We start from the raw sequence: 19,180 nt of genomic DNA on the forward strand, positions 1-19,180 counted from the left end.
GAAGCACTGCAGTCTGTGTTGAATTCAGCTGCTCAGAGGTACACTTTTGCCAGTACCTGAGCCAGCTTGAGAGTGACTGTGCTGCGTTGCAGGCTGTTGTGTAGACATATTCTTAGGTGACCATCTGTGCTAGAGCTCACTGTCCTTCCTTTCTGAGCAGACACTCAATCCACCTAATCCGTTTGAACAGTCAGCAAGAGGGCTGAGACACAGAGCCAATATTTAGCCAAGACAACCATTCCTTTTAGAAAGGGCTCCACAGCTGCATTACTCAAGCTGGGGTCTGCAGGAACAGCCTGGGGAACTCCAGTCAAGTGGCAACGGAGTGGCAAATACCACCTCCTGCAATTCCCTGCGCTCCCAGAGACCTGGCTGGCACGACAAGGGCACTTTTCTTGCTCTTCAGCATTTCAGCTGATGCTTCTTGAAAGTGTATAATCAAGTAAATCGTATTTGTGCCACTGACAGCCCACATTCCAAGTATTAAGGCATACATTCTCACAAAAAGTGTGAGTTGCCCCTTTAATGCCTGGCAAGCAGAGTATCTGTGCAAAATACCGGATAATATGCAGTCAGAAAAACTTACTCCTAACAAGAATTATAAATGTATGCATTTATAGCAGTTCCAGATATTATACCACATGTTGATGTCAGGATAGCACTAGCATTGCTGAACGCCGCTCGGTTATGCTCTTCTGGAATACTTTGAAGAGTACCAGAAAACTGGCATGAAAGCACCAGAAAAAGGCAAGATCTTAGAAAACGTGGAAAAGTTTTATGCTAATTAGAACAAGAGGTTTGACTGCCTAAGCTGGGATCAGCGCTGTAACTAAGAAACAGATTTAAAGCTGGCTAGCTCAGTAACTTGTGTTTAGCCCAGGAGGTCTAGCACTAAAGCAAGAAGCAAAGGTGCAGAACAAAAGAAAGACCGATTCTTTCCAGCCACTATTCATTTCTTAATGTTCTGCTTTCTTGTCAGACCAGACAAGAGGATTGTGCTCAGGAAGATACCTGAGCTGGTCTGATAAAAGGCGCAACCTCTCCATAAAAATCCCACTTCTCAAGTTTCCTTAAGTATTACATGCAAGTTAAAACTCGCTGCAGTAGATCACACCAAACCTTTCGTGTGAAGCTATCGGTGTAGGCATACCATGATGTTATTGCTGTAAGTGAACTAGAATTAAGCGTGTTTTGGCAGCTTAATATCATGTTAAGTCAGACAAAGCAATGGCATTTCATATTATAGAAGCTTTCTTTAAATGTTACTTTTAAATTTACAATTGCTCTAAAGGGTAAGAAATCTAGATCCACAGTTGAGTATATAGTATACTGCAGGCATCCCCAGATGCATTTATAAATGAAAATGCATCCTAAAGTTCAAAGCCCCTCTCTTTCAGTCTGGCTCGAGCCTTTTGGCGTTTTCTGTGGGTGAACCCTCAACCATATGAGGTTTGCAGTATTATACTTGTTTCTTGGCTGCCTAAAGTAAATTTCCTAGAGGAAGATCAATTCATTTGTCTTCCCAATTTTTTGTGCTTCAAATGAAAAATATAAATCAATATTCAAATGTAGACATTTCACTATTGTTTATTCTACCAAAAATTCAATGAAGGTGCATGCCATATACATTTCACCATATAGAAATATATAAAAATCTATTTATTAGTTTCTCAATAGTTATCAATATGTGAATTAAAAATAATCCTTATTTAACATTATTCTAAAACCATCCATGTAACACTAGTAGTAGCAAACGCCACAATGATAAATAGATATATTTTTAGTTTATGCTGAGGGTATTACTACAACAATATGACAATGCACGTGCAGGAATGGTGCAAGAATGAAAATCCAGTTCATAGCTGAAAAATACTGCTTTTTTAACTTCTGAAGAAAAATGCAGTAAACACTTTCCCATTTCATCCTGCCTTCACAGATTTTACTGTATCTAGAAAACTGTAATAAAATATCCTGTGTGCTTTGGATTAACTGGGGCACGTGAGTGTGCGGGTGTGCACAGTTGTGCATAAAACCGATATATAGCTTTATCTACAAAACAACATCATACCTAAAACTGATTTAAATCCATCAAGTTCGATTTATATCTTTCAAAAAGCATTTAGTATACATTCAGACGGATTGACACTTATTCAGAAACACAGGCTTTTAGATGACAAACTCTCATAAGCATTAGTAGGACTGCACCAAAATCCCTGTTAATCTGATGAAAGTACATACTCCAGAAGGAGTATACAGTGCACAATCCACGATCGCTGGGAATTCCCGGATTTATCCCATTCTATTCATTTGGGATCAAAACCTTCCTTCAGAGTGTATCAAAAAACAAAAATCATAAAGAAAGAAGGAAATGAACTTATGTAGAACTAAACAAAGAAACAAACAAAAAAAGTGAGGGAACGCAGCAGCAGTAGCAGCAGCAGCACACTTCAGCAAAAGTACTCACGCAGAATCTACTGGCCAGAAGTTGATCAGAGTAACAGGACTGCAAGACAAAAAATGAGGAGGTGAAGAGAGAGGAAGAAGAAACTCAGCAGCAAAATAATTACAGAAAGGTTTTTTTAAAAAAAAAATAATCACAAGAACTAAAAAACAGAAATCCAACAGACCAACATGAATGACTGTGAAGAGCGACCAACCAAAAAGTGAGAAAAAACCCTGAAATCTAATATTAAAAAAGAGAGAGAAAGAGAAAGAGAGCAAGCGAGAACAAGCTGTGTGCAACTGCCATTAAACAACTGATTAAACTTGTGGGGAAAAAAAAACCCAAACCAAAGGGAACTGGGTTACTCATTGATTTCTCCATGTGCATCATTATTGCTTTTTTTTTTTCCTCATAAAGACTTCAAAGACATTTAATAAGGCTAAATTTATAGGGTGAGAAAAGATGAAATCAGCTGGGAAGCTTGCAAACACAGTAGCCTAATTAAAAAAATAAAAACACAGAAAGATATCCATTTGGAAGAAAATAAAAATTTAATGAAGAGATCATTAGTCTCCAAATTGCCGTATCAAAGTCTGAAGTTTATAAGGCTGCCAGTAAGATGGTAAGTATTTTTCTTTTACTAACTGAAGTTGAAGTTCCCGTATAAGGACAGGTGAAAATATGTAAAAGCAATGGCAATTGGAATCCCAGCTTGTGTTTTTCTGCCAGCCGAGGTTAACAAAAATGCAGAAAGTAAAGAGGCTTTATGCATTTAGGAAGTGAAGGGAGTTGGCACCAGCTGGGCAGCTCAGATTGCATACCAAATGAATTGCTACTTAGACACTTTAGAGCTACTCACGTTTCCATGTTGTCTCCCTCCAAGACAGTTTGCACAGGCAGGTAGCCCATTCGTGGGTGCTTTGCAAAATATCTTTTTGTTCGAAATTTGTTTTTTAGTACCTTGGCAAAGTCACGGACGTCTTCTCCTGAAGTTGTCTGAAAGCCACAAATCACAATGAAATCATCTTTCATGAGGTTATTACGGTTTTTTGGTTGCCTCTTCCTGGAAGAGCTGCGGCCACACCAAGCAGAGCTGCCAACGGCTTGACCTCTGCAACCACAAGTTTTATTTATTTATCACTGTCACCTTACAATGTACTACACAGCGACACTGCCAGCGGAGAGGAGGGAGGAAAAAGGGAAGCTCTGAAAAACCCTGACAGGCTCAGATCTCATCTCAGGTGATCTCAAGAGAACAAGCAAGAGTTAGACAAGAATTTGTCATTTCCTTGTGTGGCTTGGGGGACTCTCTGCCTGCTTTTTGCTCAGCACAAAAATGGCTGTAATGGAGGATATACAGCCGGTCCACATGCCCAACCAGCTGCTTTGCTGGCTGGATCCTGACTCTTAGCACATGCTCATCATCTACATCTCATGGACTTGTCAGTCCAAGAAAGTCAGACCCACACTCTTGGTACGTCTTCTTTGCAGTTTCCTTTCTCAGCCTCCTCTGCCATTAATATTTTGATCAAAGAGAAACAAAAAGCAGGTGAGAGCTGCTGAAAACTCTTAGATCAGTTATTTCTTCCTGCGCCTGTTTAATCTGAAGCTATCAGGCATTTAAGATCAATACCCTGCGGAGAGTACAATTCGCACAAAGTTTTCTACTCCCTTGTCTGGAGTGGGCTTTCCTTGTTGCTGTAGAAAGAGGAGCACAAAGTGTAATTAGTTTTCTAAAGACCAGAATAAGCCAGGAGGAGTTCAAAGGATGTGTGCTGGGAAGATGCAAGACTTCTTGCGAGCCTGATTAAGAGTCGGGTGATTTTCTGAAGAATTTTAATGGAAGACTTCGGTTACTCTAGTCAGACTGCACTCACTTCTCTGCACCTCGCAGAGACACTCAACCCTGAAATACTGCTGCTCGTCAGTAAATTAAGTTCTTCCTGACCCACGTAACGATATTGCTTCTCCAGTGTATCTCATTTGAAGGAAAGAAATGAGGGAAAAGTTAATCTTTCTGACATTTTTTAATGAGTTCTATGCCTTCTATTTAAAGAGGAAGGAGGTGCTGGGACCTATCAGTCAAGCCAACCTTCAAAGAGCTGCTGAAACACAGCTGTATTTAATTTTAAAGATTGCCTGGGTAGAAAAATTAAGGATGCCCTGAAAAATAATCTGCTGAAAGACTGAAATGCATTAACAGAAAGGACAAATATTATCCCTGTACTGACAACAACTACAAGCTTCAAGTAAAGCTGGGAAGAATTTGGCTCTCTTTCCGGTCAGTCTGTCTGGTAAAAGAATTCGGCGGGAACAACGACCGGCAGAGAAGTGACGTAGCAGAACCTACAAGCCAGTACAGTAGCACCTCGTTTTCAAGAAACCAAGGTAATGCTCAGTAATATTAAGTATTGCTTCCTCAATATATCAGGAGTAAAGACATTTTAGGGAAGGGAGGGATTAAGTATGCCCAGACCACCCAGAGGACTTCGGAAAGGGGATTTACCGAGGTGGCCTCACATGCCCCAGCAGGAGGGAATGCCCTCTGCCAACTACCATTTGCAATGCCTGCTAGGAGAGCTCCCAACCAGGTCAGCATCAGGAGAGCACACAGAGCACATCAGCTGGGAACACGGGGAAACTTTTAATATTTAGGCTCGGTATAAATGGATTAAGCACAGCTTTCTGTTCAGTTCATTCACCTGTGACATTTCTAACCATTTATTCCTGCCTCGTCTGTTTTCGATGTTGTGAACACTTCCCATTGCATTTGACTGTAATTTGGATTAAGTGTTTTCAGGCATGATTAACAATGTAACAGTCTTTGCTTTGACCTTCCCGGGACTGTCACCCCGCCTTGCTCCCCTGAACCAAACAGTAAAATGGTGTGTTTGTACAGAAACATCCTCATTTAGCTGGTGGCACAAGAATCCCAAGAAGAAAATATGTCTTCCAGTGACAACTAGAAGCACCAGGTACCTCTCGTATGATCCAATTTTCCATTTCAAAAATGTTCAAGGAGCACAAGAAAGTAAAAGAAAATGTGATTATTACGTGGACAAGATGACTGAGGCTATTTTCAGCCAAACTTTCTGAGTTATTCCACAGGTGTTTGTTTTATTCCACATGATTTTCAGAGTAAAATAATCCAAACCAAAATTTTCAGCAGAACTGGTTTACGAGGAAGAAAAAGTGGAGTTTCAGCATCCCAGCTCTCTTAAAGCAATATCTAGGCAGCTGGCTCGAGCACATTCCAAAACTATTCTGAAACCAGAACTATTTCACGGCATAAGGAGAACTTTACCACCATCTGACTCTTTGCAGTTTGGTTTAAGAAAAAGCCTTGCCAAACCCCCACCTCAGACCTCAGTCCCGACTGTAAACACTAGCTGTAGAAACGTATCTTGGTTTGACATGCTTCCTTCTAACAAGGTGTTTTTTATGCTGATGTGTCACTGTTCATTAAACCCAAACTGAAAAATGATCCTACATTTAAATCCCAGTCTAGAAGTTGTCTTCTATGCTTTATTTGAAACCTCTCTAAAAGTTGCATCTCTTTGAACAATAAATCGAACTGTGCTGCTTTCAGGAATAATTGATGCAATATTTCTGTCTAAACGAAAATTAGGGAACAGCCTTGCCCTTATTCTGCCTCAACCTTTTGCAGGAGAGGAAAACTTACCACATCCCTCAGATATTTAGCATGAGTTCTCAAATCTCCCCTAAGCAGAATTAAAGACTGCCGTGCTCCATAATCTCCTGGAAGTAAGAGGGAGGGGGAATAAAAATATCGAAACACTTCATTGTGCACATCTAGCTATTGCAAAGATATATCAAACAAGGCATCACATGCCTCCTGTCTGCCAAAATGCATTTTAAGGTGAGGGATTTGACTGGAGGAAGAGGAAAAAATGCTTTGCCACCTACAAACCCCTTTTCATCCTTTTAGAAAACAATTACATACTAGGCATCATAGCTTCAGTGGATGACTTGTTCAGTCACACAGTGTTTGGGTTTATTTTTTCAATAGCGGCAACACAAAAAAGATCAGGGCTTGCTGTGCGTCACATTTGCTTCCTTCCCCCCCCCACCCCCGCCCGTTAATCCTTCTCTAATTCAACCGGCTGCTGGTGCAGCCAGGCACGGCACATTAGCATGGGCTGCTGGAGTTCAGGATTCACAAAAAAATGTACTGGCTGTGAATGGTTCTTTATTCTGACCCAGCAATCTGGATGCAGTTGTAAGTTCTCTGTTCACCACTGTGTTTGCCTGTTACTAATGTGTATTTTTAGGGAGAAGAGAAACCTGCTGGACCCCGTTTTGCAATCAGCTGCTGCCAGCTGTGGGGGTGTCTCACAATCATTTTTTGTTCCTCTCTCCTTAAAACACATCTTACGAACACGTTAAGAAAACAGTAGCAAGGTGTTGGTTTGTGCACTCTGCGCGCCATTTGCAAATCTCCCACGTCGCTTATTAGCAAGAATAAGAACGTAGCCGGTTCAGCAAGGAGGTATTCAGCTGCAGCTGGAAGGAATGCTGTAACGCCGTCCGTCCGTCGCTCGCTCGCTCTGCCTACGACTTGGATCGTGAGAGCCTTGGTCTAGGAATGCCTGCGATGGAGAAGTCTGTTCAGACCTGCCCAGGCAGCGCCAGCATTTCCCTCTGACTCGTGCAGCAGTTCAGGCACATCGCCCTTTGCAGTCACCTCTAACCCCTGGGGGATGACGCTGAAAAGCAGCAGCCAATGAATACTGACAAAGAGCTTGCAGATGCACACTGGCTGCGCTTGCAGAGGCTCAGATTAAGTACTGCCGTTTAAATAGTACAGTAGAAGATGATAGGTAATGTAAATAGATACCCATAAATTAAAACTAACAAAAATACTGGTTTTGCTTTACTATAATATTTTAGGGGAATAGTTTTTTCGCTCTCTTTCCTAACTTTCTAAGAAAAGCTGAGAGTCTTCGCTTTTGTTTTGGCCATGTGTTTTTGTTTGGATGAAGACGTAAAGACCATTACCATAATTTTATGAGGCTAGCCCATAAATGCATTTTGATGCATTATTTTCACCATTTATGTTTAACCAGCAGGTCAAAGTACAAGACCAGGGATCATCCCGTCACACCAGGAAATGATAACCAGAGAACGTGCTGCTTCAAGACCACCACAAACAATAGCAAAGGCAGCTGAAAGCTCAGGCATGCTGCGTCGTGGAAGGACAGCTTGTGAGCTCCTCTAATTTATGCCTTTCTGCCCTGGTAATGAGTGGCAAAAAAGAAAAAGGAGCACACAGAGAGTAACATGGGATTTCCTTTGCCAGCTGTCTGGTATGAAATAAATGTTTACACAAAAGTAATCTTTTTGAGAGCTCTGAAACAAGGGTGAGGACTCTCACCACACCATCAATGTAGCACATCTGCAACATGCTGCATTAAATACACCAGCTTCCAGTCTTCAGAAATGAAATCTAACTTGCTACTCTTGAGAACTCCCCTGGTATTTTATATCACCAAATGCCCATACAATACAAAGGTACTACTAAATAGTAAAGAACTTAAATATGCGAAGTCTTGGAGGGAAAAAAAAAACTTGCTGAGGAAAGGAAGAAAAATCTCACACTGACATGGAGAAAACATTGCGACCTAAGATACAAATGAGTATTTCCACACAGGCTTCTTGCAGGACCCGTAAAGTGAACTAGGGCACTGAACATGGAACGAGTCATTAGCATGCAAAAATATATTACGACACAGCCTTGTACAATAAACTTCAATTTACTTTGAACCACTAGAGTATCCTTTACTAAGCATCAGAAATGGCTGGCATGTGTAGTATACAAGAGGTGACTTGAGGGGGGAGAGAAAAGCCACCCAAATGCTCCATTACCTTGCGCACAGGAAATGAAGTTTTTCCTTTCTACATAAGAAGGGACAGTAAGGGTCAGCAAAACAGCTACTTACTGGTGTGCAGTATTCCACCATGGGATAGTGCATTTTATGACCTTTTGCAACACGGCCAGAGAAGAAGCAACTTTGGCAGATGTCATAGTTAAAGTGCTTTAAACTTCTGTACCTAAAAGAGGAGGAAAAAAAAAACCACGGCTTCAGAGCTTTGTATGTGAATGCTTCATATCAGCTCGTCAAGCTTTCTGCATTAGTAAGTTCTCTTCCCTGAGATGTCACACGGCGTGCGATGCCATGCAGTGCTCCTCTGCCACTGACAGGCAGGTATTGCTGCCTCGGACTTTTATCAAAGATCTGAATCTTCAAAAAAATTTTTAACGCTGGACAAAAGGTAAGGTTTCTACACAATCACTCATAACACACAAAAGACACCAGACTGTTTCTACAACGCTAATTTCAGTTCTTTTGCTTTTTGCCATGATTCCTAACACGGAACGTCCTGAGGAAGTAAAATTCAAATAAGTAATGCCCTCCTCAAGAAGTTACTCCAGCAAGCTCCCAAGTTCCGCATACAAGGCAGGAATCTGTTTGTGTCCTTCACAGCACCTCTATCAAAACAATTTTCCTCTACGGCATTCCATCCATGCAAAACTCCGAATGCACTTTCGGGCCATTATTTAATCTCATCAGCTCTATGAGGCAGCTAACTGTTGTATCTGCTTTGCTGAAGTGCTTGAAAGAGCCAGAGGCATAAGGGTTGTCTTGTTCCAAATACGAAAAGCAGTTCAGTCACAATGACCTCAAAAGAACATTGTTTTACATGTACTGAGGCACGCAGTATTAGCTTTCTAAAAGCCTTCCAATAAAGTATCTTTTTGTCAAGTATGTATACAGCGTCTCAATGACTTGCAAAGCCAGAGAAAAAAATATCTGCGACAGACAGATTTGACTATCATGATAATAGATTTGTTATATAAATTTAAGAGCCAGATGAGATCAGACAAGTAAAATTAGATGCAAACAGAGAGCTCCAGTGTCCGCTTCCTGAGTTCTCAATGCTCACTACAGACTATCCGCTCACTTGCCATCCTTTGATTGTCCAAGTGCTGCATTTTTCAATTCCACCTACTTGTCTTTGGCTGCTTACACAAAACCATGTAAGTAATTCAGTAGTTTCATAAACCGTATCTAGGAACAGGAAAATGAGACTTTGTGGATGTGTTGAACTCCTCAGTAATATTTATCATTTCCCAGTTAAGATATTCAAGGGGAATAAAACCAGAAGAATTGATTAGTGGAACAGCCTCACTGAAGAAAAACTCAGATTCAAAACAAAGCAATGTCTTCATTATTTCCCCATCTCCCACTGCCTGTGAAATTGCATAGAAGAAAGCACTGCCCCACTGCAGGCGTAAAAGCAACATTCATACTCGACCAGGTTAGAGCAAAATGATGGCTCTTCTACGTGGTACTGCTTGCTGCTGTTGTCTATCTGCATTTTAGAAACAAAATTACAGAAAGCTCTTTGTAAACAACACAATACCACAGAAGGAGAAATGCTAGTGGCAAAAGACCACCATGCGTAAAAAGGCCAGAAACCATACAAAGAAGCTATTGCGAAGAAAAGTGATAAAACAAGTCTAGGCATAATTGAAAGTGAATATTTACTTAGCCGTTAAGTGGATTCTCAACAGGCATACCAATACACAGCCATTTTACAACACAGTGACTTATTCATTGCCATAGTAACCATGGTGTCGCTCCAGATGTTTAAATAGACCAGCAAAATTTCCCCCACTCCAGGTTAATCTTCCACCAGCTACATTCTTCTCTGAGAAACGCACATATAGCTTTACACGTCTGCAAATTTTCAAGGAGTTTCTTTGCTTTATACCATGACAGAAAGCAATTCATGAGGATCCTGTTCAGAAAACGTAACAGCACGTATAGGACAGATTGAATGCAAAGCAAATCGTATTAGTTGTGAAATTTACCAATACTTTGGCTGAGGCATGGAAGGACTGCAGGCACAAGTAGGACACAGAGGAAGGGCCATATCTTAAACTGATAGATGGTTTTTGTTCTCTTCAACTCTCACATCACTGTACCCAGCCCAGGTGTCACTCTCCCTCCTGCCCTGTCACAATTATTTTTTTCCTGAACGATGTGCATAAAATCAAGCACATGTTTCACCTGGAAACATGCAGAGCTCTTGATCCACCAAGCAGTAATACACACGGAAAGGAAGCGAGCTTGTACCTGAATCCAATAATTGGACACTCCTTGCAGATGTTACACTTCGCTTGGTGTTTGGCGGTCTCAGCAGCAGCCACCCTGTGCAAGACAGGCAGCCACACCATGGACTGTGGTTCCAGCCTCATCCAGTCCAGGAAAAGGGCTGCTTCGATCTCCGGTTTGTTGTTGGCCTGTAACATGGGGAAGAAACACAAGGGCTGAGCACAATTGACCTGTCTACTACCAGCTAATTAACAGTTTAAGCTGTTAATTTCCTGCCTACTACATATCTTTTCCCTGAATATACTACAGCTTTTCCCCAGTTCAGCCATCCCAAACTAAAACAATAATAACAAAAAAAAAAAAAAAAGCCCAAACAAAAACCATGTCCAGGATCCTGCCTTCAAGCCAGGAGCTGAACACTATTATTAATGTTTCAAATCTCTCTTCCTCTTATTCCCTATTACAAGTAGACAGCACTACCATGTACTCTGTCACAGAGAAAATCATCCACTTACAGGATCACCTTCAATGCCTGATCTTATGTTTCCCACCCTCCTTATCTGAGCCTCCATAGCACCGATTCTCACCTATTTTAAGAAGTTTGTGTCATTCAAGCCCTAAAAATTGCACTTTCTTTGATCAAAATCCCTTTCTCTTTAACATCCTTCATTTTGGTATTGACCTTTCTTCTAAATGCATGCATTAGGAAATCATTCAAATCCTCCCTCAAGCCTGTTGTTGAATACGTAACCTCTCTGCCTCCTTAAATGCCTCAAAATCCCTCTTCCCACCATACCATCTCTAAATTTCCTGTCATTGCTTGCAAACACAATACAGTTTTGCCCCACAGAATACAATCAATTTAACCTCATATTCCACTACATCCAACTTTCACCTCTTTGCCAGCAGCAAAAGAGCCTCCATAAACTTCCTGGCAGTCCCGTTCCTCTGCTGTCTTCCCATCACATCCTAACCGCTATGATTATTTCAGTTATCTCTTCTACAGTAACTTCAAGGCAGCTCAGCCACAGAGCTGAATCCCATTATGGCAGGCACCGTGCACACACCAAAAAAATGGTCTATCACCCCTACCCGGCAGCACCCACAGTATGGAAGAAGAAACAACAGAGAGACAAGAAACACAAGGTAACAGAGGACAACAGTGATCTGTCTACATGGTAGAGGTCACACCGTACCAGCGGGCTAGCCACCGCAAAGAACACCACAGAATAAAGGCAAAGAGCATCAAAAGGGATTTTAAGGAAAACAGTGAAGTAACAGAGTCCATGTTTATAGGGAGCGTCTCTCTGGTGCGCAGGGTGGTGCAGAGCCAGCACCAAACTGATCGTCTGAGAACCTGGGAGCTGGTTTCAGTGCTGAAGGCGAGGTGATGGATCAGGTGGAAACAGTGAAGGGCTCTGGCGGGAAGGACGGGAGGGAGGAGGACGAGCCCACACAGGAAACAGCCCAAGCAATGAAGTGGGATACTACCCCACTCCATGTCTCTAAACCACCGCTACGTGCTAATTCAAATTCCTTGAGACATTTCCTTCCATGCTACCCAAGAGAAACAGCATATTTATGGGCAGAATATATTTAAATCTTCTGTTTTCCTTTTTCTCTGGAGTTTCAAATACAGCCCTCTGTGGGCTAGTCTTTTATATTTCAAACTTCACAAGGCAGACTGTCTTCCTTTGTGGTTCCAAACCTATCTGAAGCATTTAAATAAATAATACGCATTAATGTATCATGTACATGGACCAAGATGAATAGGGGATTGAATGCTGACTTTTTTTATGCTTGCTCTCAGTTACTTTTCCAGTTTCTCATGAAATCTGACTCTAGTATGACCTAGCTAAAGGCTTATTCAACTAAAAATGCTAGCAATGAGTTTAGAGGAAAAATATCACAACTGATGTAAAGGAGAGAGAGCTATAAGGAAAAACAATTATTTGTGTGGGGTTTTTTTGGTGGTTTGTTTTTTGTGTGTTTTTTTTTGTTTAAAGCTAACACTGTTTATAATCTTGACAAACAAATTAACTGATCAATACTTGAAGACTGGGGAAAATGCGAAGTCTCCTAGACAGAACCCTTGGCCACAAGAAAGGTGTGGACAAAAACCCCAGGGAACACTTCCTGGGGTTAAGTCAATTTTAATGCAATGCATTAAAATTGACTTAAAATGCTGCTGCAATACTTTGGTTAATTAGAAACAAAGGGGGTTTTTTGGTCAGGGCTTTCTTCTTGAGATGCTAGTTGGGAAACAATCTAAAGACTCCTATGACTGCATTTAGGATCCATGTATAAGGATTTCTAGTAGAGTCATATACATCCTTTTTGGATGTTTGGGGTAAAAACCATGAAAACCACAACATATCTACTGTTATTCAGATAAAGTCCCTCACAATTTAATATTCACTATAATTCTTATATGAAATGGAATAACTTTTTTTTTTCCCCCTACACACTGAAATATTTCTGAAGACTTCTGCATTAAATCCTATTCCTCTTTTTTTCATGTAGCTACTAGCATCTAGCCAGAATTTAGGCTGGCAACAGCATTTGTTTGGAACAGCAGATACTGCCTTCTGCTGCAGGACATCAGTGAATTCAACAGAATTAAATTAATTCTGGAACTCTCCTAAGAGAAAGGCATATTTGTAAAATATGATCGTCTATAGGTCTATTTTTCAGCTAGCAGCCAGGGCACTAAAGGGGCTGGGGAGAGACCTTCTGTAGCTCACTCAGTGAGCCAGCATCAGCCAGGAACTACACTGGCAAACCATTACCCTGACTAGCAGACTACACCTCCTATACAAAGCCTCAATACAAATTTTTCAGAGAATCTCTTTAAGATGCCATTTCTAATAGAAAAACATGAAGTGTATGGAAATGCTGCAGTGCAAGCTGCAGTCAGAATAAGAACGAGCTGCTCAAAGCACTGCTCTCCACTTGTAGCCGCCTTAAATTTGCAGCGAAAATGCTGCAGCTATGAAAGACTTTCTGTAACATCCAAAGACGTATTTTAATTTTGCAGTCACTGTCGACTGCCAGCAGTCCCAATAGCTGCCTACCCAGAGCCCTGCACGCTGGCTGTAGAAAACCTGTGCTCAGAGAGATTAGGTGCATTAAAATGTATCAGAACCGGTTCTGAATTATACTACATGAAGATTTAAAGCCATGTGGAGAAAAGCTGGCCAGGGTCAGACAGTATAGGACAGACCTTGACTGTACACTGAGCCGCTATTACGATTATTTTAATAATCTCTAAATCCGGTAAAGGCAGGAGCTGAAGATTTTACATAAGGGAAAATTCTGAATTCATATAGCTCGCATCTGAACCAACAAGATCAAGCTGTAAAGCATATTAATGGTTCTTCTCTTGGACACATTTTTGTGCAACTCCCAATTTTTATGTTAATAACAGAGTGAATCATAAAGTAAAATTCATAAGCCCTTTCCAGCTTACAAGTAACAATTTGTTATGGGGGACATTCAAATTCATTACGTTCCAGACATCTGTTTTTCAGTATTTATTCTGCAGAAACAATGGAGGAATAGGAAGTTGGGTGGTGCTAGCATCTTTATGCAATACTTAGAAGTTGAATTTTTTGGGTTTTTTTCCCTTCTTCTTCCAGTTAGTAGTTTAAAAACTATTCTATGCTATATCAACTTTGTCTATCCATAATAGGAAACATGCTTAATACAGTTGTGATGTTACATGAACAGTGATACGCTTTTGGACAGAGTCAGACAATATGGCACAAATTTCTGATACTTCTGATGAAATATATTCTGTTTAGCTGCAGTGTAGGAAATTAATTGGAAATAAATTAACATTGTTAATTTAATGGTGTTTCCCATCCAGGATGGAAAGCTTAACATTAGTCTGAGTAAGTATTATTTTGGACAAAATGAAAATAGGGGTATGGGATTCTTGTGACTTGGTGAAGTTTAAAAATGCAGAGCGAGCCATGAACAGCAGCCGTATTGCCCAGGAACCAGACCAGAATCGGCTCAGCCTCGTCTTCCACTCTTGAAATGGCTCCCCCATTGCTAGCTCGTAAGAAAACAAAAGGCAAGAATTTTTTGTTTGCAAGCAAGTGCTGCTTCATGGTCAAGAAAGAAGGGATTATTATAAAGGTAGCTTTGGGTGATACAAACTGCTTAAATCTGCCTTGACCCTTGGAGCAAATGCTTAAGATTGTTACTTTAACCCCTTGCATTACACTTGATAGTACTGACTACTCCAGTCAATATTTTTAGTCTTGTGGCAAGAAGTAATAAAATAAAAAAAACATGAACCCAGAAGTGAATTAGTGTACAGTTTTATATCACCCACACTTGAAAAACACCACCTTCCTACTCCCCATACACTGAACCATTGTAAAATAGCTCTTTAAAGCATTCACTTGTAGGACTTCTCAAGAGTGGCTCCCAAAGTCAGGCACAGGTTCACAAAATCCCACTGAAATAAAACCAGAATTGCCGTTTTATGACATTTACAGCATAGCAGCTTGAGGAAGGATTTGCTAGTTCCCCTCGGGCCAGCTCTCCCGTCAGAGCCAAAAGCAGAAGAAATATCTGTGAATAGAAACAAGGGCTGCCTGGATCTCTCAAAAGAGATTGAGTCCCTCAGCAGTAACACTGCATTTGTATGGTGTTTTCATATAGACCTCTCTATATATTTGTACACAGTACTAATATTTCCTAACTGTTAAAAAAACCCCAAAACAAAAAACCACAAACCCAACCCAACCCACTCGTCACAAAACAACTGCCCAACCAATTCAAATCACAGCATTTATGGTCAAAGTCAGTATTTGGGTCCTGGCCCAAACTCCACCGAAAAGGACTAACAGGCCCCTAATTTTGGTCATAGTCTGAGTAAATATACTGTATTTGGACACAGTTAACTGGTTGTAAAAAACAGGCTGATCTTGCCTGATCTTTGATCAAGTACAAACCTAGAAATGAAGATTATAGAACACAATATTAAAATACTTTCCTCTGTCAAAGCGAAATAACACAAGGTTTAAAATACAGATATGAATTAACTGTACCTATTTTATTACTCCTTAGCTCCACCTGTCCTGCTTTTTCATATCAAGTACTTTACTTCAAGGACACCCTTAGAAGAAAGCATACTTAGAACAGTTTATAACAAAGGACCAAATATCCAAAATTTTATTGAGAAGCAGCAAGAGACATTTTCATCTGAGCTGCACTGTTTTCACATCGCATTTCTTAAACGTCCCAATGTCACAGTAACCCATCCAAGGCAGTGATGTGAATTCTGAGGTCCTATTTATACAAGAAAAGCATATTAATAATTTTCCACTGTGATTAAAACACAGCGCGTGTCCTTTAGTCCGTAACAATTCCCTATCCTGTTTACTTAAAAAATGTACCCATCACAGATGTAAAAAGAAAGTGCTTTCACACTGCAGTAATACTGAATTAACTCAATTTTTCATGGATCTATAGATTGCTTTGATGCAGTCTAAACTATATAGTCTTCAAACGGTCATCCAATCAAGCTCTTTGCTCTCACTTAAAAACACTTTTCTTCTTTAAGATTCAAAAGGGGCAGTTATATCTCCCTGCGCTGAGTAGGAAAGATGAGTCCTAGAACAACCTTTTTATCCCAACAGTTACTATCAGCACCTTCCTGTCTATGAAGAACACTATGACAAGCAAGTGTTAGTGGTGGGGGATGTAAAGTAACAGGGCGGCGGCAGGCAAGGCAGGCTGCTGCCAACCGCAGGGCTGGGAAGCCGTCCCTCCCCAACCCTCGCTCCCGAGGACTCGCACTTCAAACTGAAAAGCAGGAGAGATTTCCCCTGTTATCCACGGGAACAGTAAACATCCCCTTCTTTTTTCTCCTGTTGTGCAGACAGACAAGGCCGTTGCCAGGGCACCTGACCTAAGGGGGCTGGGAGAGTGGTTTCTGAAGCACGCATTTGTTGCAGACTCTGACATGATTGTAATTTATTGCTGGCTTATCGTCACCAGAAAGGAAAAAAAAACAACAACCAAACCCCAAAGTGAAAAAAAAACCTGAAGAAAAAAGCATTCCTCACTGTGGGCGTACAAAGAAAGACTTAATTTAGTTTTCACGCAGTAATGTAAACTATGAATCCCAACACTATTTTTAAAAATTGAATTATCTCACTTCAGCAAAAGGAGGCCACCGGGAGCCCTCTGCAATCCCCCCCTTGGCTGTCCAGCTCCTCCAGCCGCTCTGTTTCCCACGCTGCTCCCTGCTCCCCCCCAGCACCCCTGTGCTGCCCCCCCAGCCCGAGGACCCTCGTGCCGCCCACACCACTGTCTTACGCTGGAAGATCTCTCTGTACTCCTCTCCTCCCTGTCTCCTGGAAAGCTCTTATTTCTGCCCCCATCTCCATTCCTGGCTACTCCTTTCTTTCATGCCTCATCCTACCCCACCCTCCTGTTTTCTTCATCACTATTACCCCTACCACTCTTCCTACCATAGCTCCATAAAGGTGGCCCTTTTTTTCCCCCCCACTCCTTAGTTCCTTCTCCCTCCCCTCCATCAGGGCTCTCCCTGCACTTGTATTTCAGCTCCTGTCCCTAGGACTCCATCCCCCCATTTTTGTATTTCCCCTCCTCGGTTGAGCTTCCCTCCGCCTTTCCGGTCCCCCTAAGAAGATCATCTGTCCTGCTGCACCTCAGGTCAGAAACCACCCTCCCCACTCAGCAAGTTAAAATAAGGCTTCACCTGGAAGAAAAAGAGAGGATGAAATTTCTCTTACTGCAGGTAAGAAGAAAACCTATTTTTCAGTGCAGGCAAGACAAGGAAACCACAAGTTTTCTGCCATTTTGATTTATGAACATGTCAAAGGTTGTGCCCAGCTGTGCTTGGGCTGTTTCTAGAAACGCCGGCAGCTGGATGCGGCAAAGCATTCAGCCTGCTGGCATGTCTTCATTTGTAATGACAATGTTGCTAACTCATTTTATTTAAATAAACATTTATTCCAAGGTCTTCTTCCTACTTTATAAATATTGTTTTTGTGTGTTCCATCACTGTTGATTTTATTGTTTTTTTTCCCTAATATAAGCACACATATCATCAGACCCCCTTCCAGAAAAACATACTTTTGTCAGATTCTGAGGTCACTTTCCTTATCAGTTTTCCAACAGTGTTCTAAGTGCTGTTGCCATTCGCTTGGGGAAAGGACAGGATCCAGCGAGTCCTAATTTCTGAGGAAGGTCATTTGCACATACGAGCTTTTGGCCATGGATTTGCTGTGACATCATTTTGTGTTTGTCACACTTGAAAGCCCACCATGGAACTCGGAGGCTTGAAAGCCACAGCAGGGTCTAACCCAGCTATCAAAGCTGCTACGCATAGGTAATCAGCATAGGTTATCCAACCAGGCTATGGCCAAACATTCATTTGGAAATGGCATCAAATACAGACTAGAATTATAAAAGGTCAAGACATGAATGATGGAAATGGGAAAATGTGAATCCTGTAGAATTAACCTAACAAAAGAGGTTTAAAAAGTACAAAAGCAAACACCCCATCACAACTGAAGTTTGTGGTGATTTCAGAATTAGATTCTTTTCATAGTCACTGTATGTAAGACGACTACTTCCAAGCATTAATATTCACTGAAGAAAAAAAATCTTGCTGTGTTTTGCTTCCTACAGAACTGAAACTAGTACATAATGGAACTTGAGCAGCAGGCAAAAAAAGAAAACAGCTCTCCCCAGCCAAAGAAAAAAATCCCCCAGCGATAGTTAGGGGATGGGTGAAAAAAAACCCCACTTTTCTTCCATTGTAATGTTGAAGATGCATTGAGAATTAATCACAAACCATACATTACCTCCCCTCCTCTACCTTTTCATTAAGCAGCTGTCTTCATCTTGTGTATTCTGCTGGTGGTTAGGATAAGGATGAATAATTCCCTTAACTCTCTTCCTCCCCAGATTAAATAATTTACAAGTTTGAAAAAGAGACTCCAGTTCATCATGTATTCCTCAACAGACAGGAGAGGAATTCTTTCAGTACTCTTTACAGAAAACTGGCATTATCCATTCAAGCAGTGGAAGGAGCTCACTGAGCACTCCTCGCCCCTAGACAGCACTGCAGGCAGTTGCTCCTTTCCTATCGCTCCCCTGGGCACCTGGCTGTCACTGGTACATATGTGGCCAAAATTTAGATTAACCATTGCTGTTCACCTCCATGGCACCAATAAATGGTGATCTATTGCTGGCAATAGAAAATTGTAAAACCAGGAGCTGCTACAATAAAGACTCAAACTGCTTGCAGGGTTCAGTTATAATACAAGCCTTGATGACAATTATTTGCTGTCTGGGCAACAGCATAATCTGGGCTTCTTCCACCATGGCCAGAGAAATGGGCTGATTCAATCGCATCCTATCAAAGGGATGGTTTAATACATCAATGAACACCACCATTAAATGACCCTCGAACAGCGTGATCTGGGCTGCTTCCACCAGGGCCAGAGAAACAGGCTAATTCAAACGCATCTCGTCAAAGGGACGGTTTAATACACCAAAGAACACCACCATTAAATGACCCTCAGTACCCACATCTTTCTTCCAG

At 41.3% G+C, this 19,180-nt stretch overlaps 1 protein-coding gene across 15 annotated transcripts in view; it reads right to left on the bottom strand.

Annotated features, from left to right (window-relative positions):
* DMD (dystrophin) overlaps positions 1–19,180 on the bottom strand; it is a 1,138,094-nt gene that overhangs the window by 35,310 nt on the left and 1,083,604 nt on the right. For 9 of the 15 annotated variants that reach the window (XM_075097793.1, XM_075097785.1, XM_075097723.1 and 6 more), the window contains 4 exons: positions 10,606–10,772; positions 8,404–8,515; positions 3,303–3,439; positions 2,465–2,503 (listed from right to left, as the gene is read on the bottom strand). In XM_075097793.1, coding sequence (XP_074953894.1) covers positions 2,465–2,503; positions 3,303–3,439; positions 8,404–8,515; positions 10,606–10,772 — 455 coding nt within the window. The remainder of the gene's footprint in view (positions 1–2,464; positions 2,504–3,302; positions 3,440–8,403; positions 8,516–10,605; positions 10,773–19,180) is intronic. The other 6 variants (XM_075097765.1, XM_075097775.1, XM_075097739.1 and 3 more) reach the window with 1 other exon arrangement.

This window comes from Phalacrocorax aristotelis, chromosome 1 (genome assembly GCF_949628215.1).
Source record: "Phalacrocorax aristotelis chromosome 1, bGulAri2.1, whole genome shotgun sequence".
Classification (NCBI taxonomy): Eukaryota; Metazoa; Chordata; class Aves; order Suliformes; family Phalacrocoracidae; genus Phalacrocorax; species Phalacrocorax aristotelis.